The sequence below is a fragment of the Nerophis ophidion genome, linkage group LG15, assembly GCF_033978795.1.
Source record: "Nerophis ophidion isolate RoL-2023_Sa linkage group LG15, RoL_Noph_v1.0, whole genome shotgun sequence".
Lineage (NCBI taxonomy): Eukaryota > Metazoa > Chordata > Actinopteri > Syngnathiformes > Syngnathidae > Nerophis > Nerophis ophidion.
The window spans coordinates 2951996-2964495 of record NC_084625.1 but is presented as its reverse complement, the minus strand read 5'-3'; the positions used below and the strand labels follow the sequence as shown (position 1 = coordinate 2964495).

The 12500-nt window shown below is 28.9% G+C and overlaps 1 protein-coding gene and 1 long non-coding RNA gene across 3 annotated transcripts in view; one reads left to right on the top strand and one right to left on the bottom strand.

Annotated features, from left to right (window-relative positions):
- Nucleotides 1-4039, top strand: part of si:ch73-206p6.1 (phospholipid scramblase 2) — a 12370-nt gene extending 8331 nt beyond the window's left edge. The window contains exons 6-7 of the mRNA XM_061922429.1: nucleotides 771-932; nucleotides 3121-4039. Of these exons, the coding sequence (XP_061778413.1) occupies nucleotides 771-932; nucleotides 3121-3150 (192 nt within the window). The 3' untranslated portion in view covers nucleotides 3151-4039. The remainder of the gene's footprint in view (nucleotides 1-770; nucleotides 933-3120) is intronic.
- The window catches only part of LOC133569808 (uncharacterized), a 276288-nt gene that overhangs the window by 19153 nt on the left and 244635 nt on the right, over nucleotides 1-12500 (bottom strand). Inside the window, exon 4 of one of the 2 annotated variants that reach the window (XR_009809915.1) lies at nucleotides 442-884. The exons of the other annotated variant lie outside the window; for it this stretch is intronic. This is a non-coding gene — a long non-coding RNA (uncharacterized LOC133569808). Of the gene's footprint in view, nucleotides 1-441; nucleotides 885-12500 lie in introns of those variants that run through there. 2 annotated transcript variants of the gene reach the window in all.

Here is a 12500-nt window from a genome sequence, read left to right as displayed (position 1 = left end):
TGTTTACTTGTGTGTGATATCATGTGCGATACAAGCAGTCCTTCAGCGTATTTACTTGTGTGTGATATGTGCGATACAAGCAGTCCTGCAGAATATTTAATCTGTGTGATATCATGTGCAATACAAGCAGTCCTGCAGAATATTTAATATTGTGTGATATCATGTGCGATACAAGCAGTCCTGCAGCGTATTTACTTTTTTGATATCATGTGCAATACAAGCAGTCCTGCAGCGTGTTTGCTTGTGTGTGATATCATGTGCGATACAAGCAGTCCTGCAGCGTATTTACTTGTGTGTGATATCATGTGCGATACAAGCAGTCCTTCAGCGTATTTACTTGTGTTTGATATCATGTGCAATACAAGCAGTCCTGCAGAATATTTAATATTGTGTGATATCATGTGCGATACAAGCAGTCCTTCAGCGTGTTTACTTGTGTGTGATATTAGCATGCTAACGGGTACATTTTTTAAAGTAACAAAATATTTGACACTGAAAAAAACAAAAAGCTAGCATGCTATAAATCAGAATGCTAACAATTGTGCCGCTAACATTTTTTGGTGAAAATTGTCTTTAATGAAAAGTCAGGCTGATACATGAAGATGCCGATACTATTGATGCTTGGTGTGTTATCACTATTTAAACAATACTTTTTCTTTTTCTTTTTAGTTGACAAAGTCTTTTAGGGCAAATATTGTTTTTTTGTTTCCTCATTTCCCCCAAGAAGAAGTCCAAGGCGTGGTCTCTCAGTCTCTGTGACTCTGTTCCAGGTTCTGACCATGGATGAAGTCAACAAGATCGGCAAGATCAGCAAACAGTGGACTGGTCTTCTCAGGGAAGTCTTCACGGACTCAGACAACTTTGGGATCCAGTTTCCTATGGACCTGGACGTCAGGATGAAGGCCGTCATGATCGGGGCCTGTTTTCTCATCGTGAGTCACATATTAGACCTAGACTTAGGTTTAGATTTAGTCCTGGACTTAGACCTAGCGTTGATTTAGAATTAGACCTAGACTTAGACGTGGACTTAGACTTACACTTAGACTTACATTTAGACTTAGACTTAGACATAGACATAGATTTAAACCTACACCTACATTTAGAGTTAGACCTGGACTTAGACCTAGACTTAGATCTAGACTTAGACCTAGACTTTGACGTAGTCCTAGACTAAAATTTAGACCTAGACCTGGACTTGGACCTAGACTTAAATTTAGACCAAACCTGGACTTAGACCTAGGCTTAAATTTAGACCTGGACCTGGACTTAGACCTAGACTTAAATTTAGAACTAGACCTGGACTTAGACCTAGACTTAAATTTAGACCTAGACCTGGACTTAGACCTAGACTTAGGTTTAGACCTAGACCTGGACTTGGACCTAGTCTTAAATTTAGACCTAGACTTAGACCTAGACTTAAATTTAGACCTAGACCTGGACTTAAACCTAGACTTAAATTTAGACCTAGACCTGGACTTAGACCTAGACTTAAATTTAGACCTAGACATGGACTTACATCTAGACTTAAATTTAGACCTAGTCCTGGACTTAGACCTAGACTTAGATTTAAACCTAGACCTGGACTTAGACCTAGACTTAGATTTAGACCTAGACCTGGAACTAGACTTATACCTAGACCTGGACTTAGACCTAGACTTAAATTTAGACCAAGACCTGGACTTAGACCTAGACTTAAATTTAGACCAAGACCTGGACTTAGACCTAGACTTAAATTTAGACCTAGACCTGGACTTAGACCTAGACTTAAATTTAGACCTAGACCTGGACTTAGACCTAGACTTAAATTTAGACCTAGACCTGGACTTAGACCTAGACTTAAATTTAGACCTAGACCTGGACTTAGACCTAGACTTAAATTTAGACCTAGACAGGTATATATTAAATATTATGAATGTTACTAGATACTACATATATACTTACATCATGTATATATTACATGTTATGAATGTTACTAGATACTACATATATACTTACATCATGTATTACATGTTATTGTGAATGTTACTAGATACTACATATATACTTACATCATGTATATACTACATATGAATTTTACTAAACACTACATATATACTTAGATCATGTATGTGTTACATGTTATGAATGTTACTAGATACTACAGATATACTTACATCATGTATATATTACATGTTATTATGAATGTTACTAGATACATACTTACATCATATATATTACATGTTACTTGTTTATATATATATATATATATATATATATATACTTACATCATGTATATATTACATGTTATGAATGTTAATACGTGACATATATACTTACATCATGTATTACATGTTATTGTGAATGTTACTAGATACTACATATATACTTACATCATGTATTACATGTTATTGTGAATGTTACTAGATACTACATATATACTTACATCATGTATTACATGTTATTGTGAATGTTACCAGATACTACATATATACTTACATCATGTATATATTACATGTTATTATGAATGTTACCAGATACTACATATATACTTACATCATGTATATATTACATGTTATTATGAATTTTACCAGATACTACATATATACTTACATCATGTATATATTACATGTTATTATGAATGTTACCAGATACAACATATATACTTACACCATGTATATATTACATGTTATTGTGAATGTTACTAGATACTACATATATACTTACATCATGTATATATGACATGTTATTATGAATGTTACCAGATACTACATATATACTTACACCATGTATATATTACATGTTATTATGAATGTTACCAGATACTACATATATACTTACATCATGTATATATTACATGTTATTAAGAATGTTACCAGATACTACATATATACTTACATCATGTATATATGACATGTTATTGTGAATGTTACCAGATACTACATATATACTTACATCATGTATATAAAACCTTACTAGAATAGAGCGACTATTGTTAGCTGACTTTTTCCTTGCGTTTATTTACGACTTAGACTGCATTTAAAAAGTGTTGTCTGTGAATGTTAGGCACAATTTATTTAGCTCTTATTTATTGACAGTGATTTTATTATTAACTTTCCTAATTGTTGTCTCCTTTTGTTGCAGGATTTTATGTTTTTCGAGACAACTAACTAAGAGAAGAAGGATGAAGGAGTTAAGGCCATGTCATCTTCATTTGTTGACGTTGTAGGAAAGTATTGAAGAAGCTGCATGGGGTCTTTTCTTTTTAACCACTGCATTTTGATACCGTTTGTTACTTTCTAGTGGGACTCAGTAAGATGTACAACCTTTGTTTGTGAGGTTTTATTTGAACAAAGAGTTTATTTCTATGTGCTTTTATTTGAACAAAGTGTTTATTTGTGTGTGCTTGCAGTCGAGCAGGAAGTCAACAGTTCAAACGTACATTCCAATGTAGCCCACCAGGGGGCGCCAGCTTCTCGTCTAAGACAGGGGTGTCCAAACTTTTTCCACTCAAAAACAAAGCATTTGGATTTTTTCACTTTCAAAACCAGTAAAATATATTGTTTTAAACTTAAATACTCGTCATAAGTTTGGTCCCATAAGTTTCCGTCATAAAAATTGTAAAAACAAGTAATATTTAAATTTTTTTTCCATTTAAAACGTACATTTCTGGATCAACGTTAGGTCTATATGTCAATATAACGTTTTTTATTTTTATTTTTTATTTTTATGTATGTTTCAAGTTTTTTCAATCAAAAACAAAAAATATGCATTATTTCCCTAAAAATTTTTTCGAGGTGGAATATTGGATGTGAAGTAATTGGAGCCTTCAATAGATCAATAATTCAAAATATCGATTGTAATTTTTTATTATTTTTCGAGCAATAACAGTAAAAACAAAACAAAACAAAAAATTCCCACTAAAATTCTCCAGGACCCAAAAGGCTCCCACTCATTAAAGTGTTAAAAAATATTTAATACTTTTTGTTTTATATAAAAACAGATTTGAGTGTCATAAATAAAACATGTATGAAATATTTTGGGTCCTGGAGAATTTAAGTGGGATATTTTTTTTTAAACTGTTTGTATAGTTTATTGTGTGTGATTTTGTTTAATGCTCTTTTTTGTCAAAGAAAACTTTGTTTTTATACAACCAACACAAAATATGCAAAGGTTTTCCCCCAAAAAATATTCCAAAATGTGAACTAATTGGAGCCTTCATTAAATCAATCATTCATAACATTTATGTTGATTCATTATTATTTTTTGAGCAATCACAGTTGGAAAACAAAATCAAATTCCACAAAAATTCTACAGGACCCAAAAGGGTCCCACTCATTAAATTAAAAATATTTCATACATTTTTGTTTTACTTAAAAACAAATTTGAGTGTTATAAATAGAACAAAAATGTATGAAATATTAAAATTTTAAGGAGTGGCACACTTTTGGGTCCTGGAGAATTTAAGTGGAATTTTTATTTAATTTATATATATATCTTTTTTTTAACTGTTTGTATATATTTTTTGTGTGTGTTTTTGTTTAATTCTCTTTTTTGTCAAAGAAAACATTGTCTGTATACGACTAACACAAAATATGCAACATATTTCCCAAAATCAATCATCCATAACAACATTTATGTTGATTATATATTATGTTTCAAGCAATGACAGTTAAAAAAAAATAAAAATAGATAAAATCCCACAAAATTTCCACAGGACCCAAAAGTGTCCCACTTATTAAAGTGTTAAATAAATATTTCATACATTTTTGTTTGATTTAAAAACAGATTTGAGTGTTATAAATAAAACAAAAATGAATGAAATATTTCTAATTTTAATGAGTGGGACCGTTTTGGGTCCTGGATAATTTAAGTGGGATTTTTTTTTTTTTTAAACTGTTTGTATAGTTGTTTTGGGTTTTTGTGTGTGTTTTTGTTTAATGCTCTTTTTTGTCAAAGAAAACTTTGTTTTTACACAAACACAAAATATGCAAAGGTTTTCCCCCAAAAATATTCCAAAATGTGAACTTATTGGAGCCTTCATTAAATCAATCATTCATAACAACATTTATGTTGATTAATTATTATTTTTTGAGCAATCACAGTTGGAAAAAATAAAATTCCACAAAAATTCTACAGGACCCAAAAGGGTCCCACTCATTAAATTGTTAACAATATTTCATACATTTTTGTTTTACTTAAAAACAAATTTGAGTGCTATAAATAGAAAAAAAAATAATGAAATATTAACATTTTAAGGAGTGGCACCCTTTTGGGTCCTGGAGAATTTAAGTGGAATTTTTATTTAATTTATTATTTTTTTTTTTTTAATTTTTTAACTGTTTGTATATATTTTTTTTGTGTGTTTTTGTTTAATTCTGTTTTTTGTCAAAGAAAACATTGTCTGTATACGACTAACAAAATATGCAAAATCTTTCCCAAAATCAATCATTCATAACATTTATGTTGATTCAATATTATTTTTCAAGAAATGACAGTTAAAAAAAAATAAAACTATAAAATCCCACTAAATTTCCACAGGACCCAAAAGTGTCCCACTTATTAAAGTGTTAAATAAATATTTCATACATTTTTGTTTGATTTAAAAACAGATTTGAGTGTTATAAATAAAACAAAAATGAATGAAATATTCTTAATTTTAATGAGTGGGACCCTTTTGGGTCCTGAATAATTTAAGTGGGATTTTTTTTTAACGGTTTGTATAGTTTTTTTTTGTGTGTGTGCTTTTGTTTGATGCACTTTTTTGTCAAATAAAACTTTGTTTTATACGACTAACACAAAATATGCAACATTTTTCCCCCCAAAATGTCGACTAATTGGAGCCTTCATTAAGTCAATCATTCATAACAACATTTATGTTGATTCATTATTTTTTTTCAAGCAATGACAGTTAAAAAAAAAATACAATTAAAATAATCCCACCAAATTTCCACAGGGTCCAATTTATTAAAGTGTTACAAATATTTCATACATTTTTGTGTGATTTAAAAACAGATTTGAGTGTTAAAAAAAAAAAAATGTATGAAACATTTATAACTTTAATGAGTGGGACCCTTTTGGGTCTTGGATAATTTAAGTGGGATTTTTTTAACTGTATATTTTGTTTTTGTTTAATGCTCTTTTTTGTCATGGAAAACTTTGTTTTTGCGACTAACGCAAAATATGCAACATTTTTCCCCCCAAATTGTGAACTAATTGGAACCTTCATTAAATCAATCATTCATAACAACATTTGTGTTGATTCATTATTATTTTTCAAGCAATGACAGTTTAAAAAATCCCACTAAAATTCTCCAGGACCCAAAAGGATCCCACTTTTAAAGTGTTAAAAAATATTTCATACATTTGTTTTTATTTTATAACACTCAAATGTGTTTTTAAATAAAATAAAAATCTGTGAAATATTTTTAGCTCTTTAATGAGTGGGACCCTTGTGGGTCCTGGCGAATTTTAGTGGGATTTTATTTTTTTTAATTGTCATTGCGCCAAAAATAATAATGAATCAACATTTCATGAAGGCTCCAATTAGTTCAAATTTTGGAATATTTTGGGGGAAGGAATGTTGCATATTTTGCTTTAGTCGTTTAACAAACAATGTTTTCTTTGACAAAAAAAGAGCATTAAACAACTATACAAACAGTTAAAAAAAAAATCCCACTTAAATTCTCCAGGACCTAAAAGGGTCCCACTCATTAAAGTCTTGAAAATATTACATACATGTATTTTTTTTTTTTTTTTATATAACACTCAAATCTGTTTTTAAATAAAACAAAAATATATAAAATATTTTTAACACCCTTTTGGGTCCTGGAGAAATTAAGTGGTATTTTTTTAAAACTGTTTGTATAGTTGTTTAATGCTCTTTTTTTGTCAAAGAAAACATTGTTTGTTATACGACTAAAGCAAAATATGCAACATTCTTCCCCCCAAATTGTGAACTAATTGGAACCTTCATTAAATCAGTCATCCATAACATTTGTGTTGATTCATTATTATTTTTCAAGCAATGACAGTTTAAAAAATCCCACTAAAATTCTCCAGGACCCAAAAGGATCCCACTTTTAAAGTGTTAAAAAATATTTCATACATTTGTTTTTATTTTATAACACTCAAATGTGTTTTTAAATAAAATAAAAATCTGTGAAATATTTTTAGCTCTTTAATGAGTGGGACCCTTGTGGGTCCTGGAGAATTTTAGTGGGATTTTATAATTTTTTTTAATTGTCATTGCTCCAAAAATAATAATGAATCAACATAAATGAATGCTCCAATTAGTTCACATTTTGGAATATTTTGGGGGAAGGAATGTTGCATATTTTGCTTTAGTTGTATAACAAACAATGTTTTCTTTGACCAAAAAAAGAGCATTAAACAACTATACAATCAGTTAAAAAAAAATCCCACTTAAATTCTCCAGGACCTAAAAGGGTCCCTTTCATTAAAGTCTTGAAAATATTTCATACATGTTTTTTTTTTTTTTTATAACACTCAAATTTGTTTTCAAATAAAACAAAAATATACAAAATATTTTTAACACCCTTTTGGGTCCTGGAGAATTTAAGTGGTATTTTTTTAAAACTGTTTGTATAGTTGTTTAATGCTCTTTTTTTGTCAAAGAAAACATTGTTTGTTATACGACTAAAGCAAAATATGCAACATTCTTCCCCCCAAATTGTGAACTAATTGGAACCTTCATTAAATCAATCATTCATAACATTTGTGTTGATTCATTATTATTTTTCAAGCAATGACAGTTTAAAAAATCCCACTAAAATTCTCCAGGACCCAAAAGGATCCCACTTTTAAAGTGTTAAAAAATATTTCATACATTTGTTATTTTATAACACTCAAATGTGTTTTTAAATAAAATAAAAATCTGTGAAATATTTTTAGCACTTTAATGAGTGGGACCCTTGTGGGTCCTGGAGAATTTTAGTGGGATTTTTTTTTTTTTTTTTTTTAATTGTCATTGCTCCAAAAATAATAATGAATCAACATTTCATGAAGGCTCCAATTAGTTCACATTTTGGAATATTTTGGGGGAAGGAATGTTGCATATTTTGCTTTAGTCGCATAACAAACAATGTTTTCTTTGACCAAAAAAAGAGCATTAAACAACTATACAAACAGTTAAAAAAAAAATCCCACCTAAATTCTCCAGGACCTAAAAGGGTCCCACTCATTAAAGTCTTGAAAATATTTCATTCGTGTTTTTTTTTTTTTATAACACTCAAATTTGTTTTTAAATAAAACAAAAATATACAAAATATTTTTAACACCCTTTTGGGTCCTGGAGAATTTAAGTGGTATTTTTTAAAAACTGTTTGTATAGTTGTTTAATGCTCTTTTTTTGTCAAAGAAAACATTGTTTGTTATACGACTAAAGCAAAATATGCAACATTCTTCCCCCCAAATTGTGAACTAATTTGAACCTTCATTAAATCAATCATTCATAACAACATTTGTGTTGATTCATTATTATTTTTCAAGCAATGACAGTTTAAAAAATCCCACTGAAATTCTCCAGGACCCAAAAGGATCCCACTTTTAAAGTGTTAAAAAATATTTCATACATTTGTTTTTATTTTATAACACTCAAATGTGTTTTTAAATCAAATAAAAATCTGTGAAATATTTTTAGCACTTTGATGAGTGGGACCCTTGTGGGTCCTGGAGAATTTTAGTGGGATTTTATTTTTTTTAATTGTCATTGCTCCAAAAATAATAATGAATCAACATTTCATGAAGGCTCCAATTAGTTCACATTTTGGAATATTTTGGGGGAAGGAATGTTGCATATTTTGCTTTAGTCGTATAACAAACAATGTTTTCTTTGACCCCAAAAAAAGCATTAAACAACTATACAAACAGTTAAAAAAAAATCACACTTAAATTCTCCAGGACCTAAAGGGTCCCACTCATTAAAGTCTTGAAAATATCACATACATGTATTTTTTTTTTTTAACACCTACATCTGTTTTTAGATAAAACAAAAATATATAAAATATTTTAAACACCCTTTTGGGTCCTGGAGAAATTAAGTGGTATTTTTTTAAAACTGTTTGTTTGGTTGTTTAATGCTCTTTTTTTGTCAGAGAAAACATTGTTTGTTATACGACTAAAGCAAAATATGCAACATTCTTCCCCCCAAATTGTGAACTAATTTGAACCTTCATTAAATCAATCATTCATAACAACATTTGTGTTGATTCATTATTATTTTTCAAGCAATGACAGTTCAAAAAATCCCACTGAAATTCTCCAGGACCCAAAAGGATCCCACTTTTAAAGTGTTAAAAAATATTTCATACATTTGTTTTTATTTTATAACACTCAAATGTGTTTTTAAATAAAATAAAAATCTGTGAAATATTTTTAGCACTTTAATGAGTGGGACCCTTGTGGGTCCTGGAGAATTTTAGTGGGATTTTTTTTTTTTTTTTAATTGTCATTGCTCCAAAAATAATAATGAATCAACATTTCATGAAGGCTCCACTTAGTTCACATTTTGGAATATTTTGGGGGAAGGAATGTTGCATATTTTGCTTTAGTCGTATAACAAACAATGTTTTCTTTGACCAAAAAAAGAGCATTAAACAACTATACAAACAGTTAAAAAAAAAATCCCACTTAAATTCTCCAGGACCTAAAAGGGTCCCACTCATTAAAGTCTTGAAAATATTTCATACGTGTTTTTTTTTTTTTATAACACTCAAATTTGTTTTTAAATAAAACAAAAATATATAAAATATTTTTAACACCCTTTTGGGTCCTAGAGAATTTAAGTGGTATTTTTTTAAAACTGTTTGTATAGTTGTTTAATGCTCTTTTTTTGTCAGAGAAAATATTGTTTGTCATACGACTAAAGCAAAATATGCAACATTCTTCCCCCCAAATTGTGAACTAATTGGAACCTTCATTAAATCAATCATTCATAACAACATTTGTGTTGATTCATTATTATTTTTCAAGCAATGACAGTTTAAAAAATCCCACTGAAATTCTCCAGGACCCAAAAGGATCCCACTTTTAAAGTGTTAAAAAATATTTCATACATTTGTTTTTATTTTATAACACTCAAATGTGTTTTTAAATAAAATAAAAATCTGTGAAATATTTTTAGCACTTTAATGAGTGGGACCCTTGTGGGTCCTGGAGAATTTTAGTGGGATTTTTTTTTTTTTAATTGTCATTGCGCCAAAAATAATAATGAATCAACATTTCATGAAGGCTCCAATTAGTTCACATTTTGGAATATTTTGGGGGAAGGGATGTTGCATATTTTGCTTTAGTCGTATAACAATGTTTTCTTTGACCAAGAAAAAAGCATTAAACAACTATACAAAAAGTTTAAAAAAAATCCCACTTAAATTTTCCAGGACCTAAAAGGGTCCCACTCATTAAAGTCTTGAAAATATTACATACATGTATTTTTTTCTTTTTTTTTTTTATAACACTCAAATCTGTTTTTAAATAAAACAAAAATATATAAAATATTTTTAACACCCTTTTGGGTCCTGGAGAATTTAAGTGGTATTTTTTTAAAACTGTTTGTATAGTTGTTTAATGCTCTTTTTTTGTCAGAGAAAACATTGTTTGTTATACGACTAAAGCAAAATATGCAACATTCTTCCCCCCAAATTGTGAACTAATTGGAACCTTCATTAAATCAATCATTCATAACAACATTTGTGTTGATTCATTATTATTTTTGAAGCAATGCCAGTTTAAAAAATCCCACTGAAGTTCTCCAGGACCCACAAGGATCCCACTTTTAAAGTGTTAAAAAATATTTCATACATTTGTTTTTATTTTATAACACTCAAATGTGTTTTTAAATAAAATAAAAATCTGTGAAATATTTTTAGCTCTTTAATGAGTGGGACCCTTGTGGGTCCTGGCGAATTTTAGTGGGATTTTATTTTTTTTAATTGTCATTGCTCCAAAAATAATAATGAATCAACATTTCATGAAGGCTCCAATTAGTTCACATTTTGGAATATTTTGGGGGAAGGAATGTTGCATATTTTGCTTTAGTCGTATAACAAACAATGTTTTCTTTGACAAAAAAAAAAGAGCATTCAACAACTATACAAACAGTTAAAAAAAAAATCCCACTTAAATTCTCCAGGACCTAAAAGGGTCCCACTCATTAAAGTCTTGAAAATATTACATACATGTATTTTTTTTTTTTTATATAACACTCAAATCTGTTTTTAAATAAAACAAAAATATATAAAATATTTTTAACACCCTTTTGGGTCCTGGAGAAATTAAGTGGTATTTTTTTAAAACTGTTTGTATAGTTGTTTAATGCTCTTTTTTTGTCAAAGAAAACATTGTTTGTTATACGACTAAAGCAAAATATGCAACATTCTTCCCCCCAAATTGTGAACTAATTGGAACCTTCATTAAATCAATCATTCATAACAACATTTGTGTTGATTCATTATTATTTTTCAAGCAATGACAGTTTAAAAAATACCACTAAAATTCTCCAGGACCCAAAAGGATCCCACTTTTAAAGTGTTAAAAAATATTTCATACATTTGTTTTTATTTTATAACACTCAAATGTGTTTTTAAATAAAATAAAAATCTGTGAAATATTTTTAGCACTTTGATGAGTGGGACCCTTGTGGGTCCTGGAGAATTTTAGTGGGATTTTATTTTTTTTAATTGTCATTGCGCCAAAAATAATAATGAATCAACATTTCATGAAGGCTCCAATTAGTTCACATTTTGGAATATTTTGGGGGAAGGAATGTTGCATATTTTGCTTTAGTCGTATAAAAAAAACAATGTTTTCTTTGACAAAAAAAAAAGCATTAAACAACTATACAAACAGTAAAAAAAAAATCCCACTTAAATTCTCCAGGACCTAAAAGGGTCCCACTCATTAAAGTCTTGAAAATATTACATACATGTATTTTTTTGTCTTTTTTTTTTTTATAACACTCAAATCTGTTTTTAAATAAAACAAAAATATACAAAATATTTTTAACACCCTTTTGGGTCCTGGAGAATTTAAGTGGTATTTTTTTAAAACTGTTTGTATAGTTGTTTAATGCTCTTTTTTTGTCAGAGAAAATATTGTTTGTCATACGACTAAAGCAAAATATGCAACATTCTTCCCCCCAAATTGTGAACTAATTGGAACCTTCATTAAATCAATCATTCATAACAACATTTGTGTTGATTCATTATTATTTTTCAAGCAATGACAGTTTAAAAAATCCCACTAAAATTCTCCAGGACCCAAAAGGATCCCACTTTTAAAGTGTTAAAAAATATTTCATACATTTATTTTTATTTTATAACACTCAAATGGGTTTTTAAATAAAATAAAAATCTATGAAATATTTTTAGCACTTTAATGAGTGGGACCCTTGTGGGTCCTGGAGAATTTTAGTGGGATTTTTTTTTTTTTTAATTGTCATTGCTCCAAAAATAATAATGAATCAACATTTCATGAAGGCTCCAATTTTTTCACATTTTGGAATA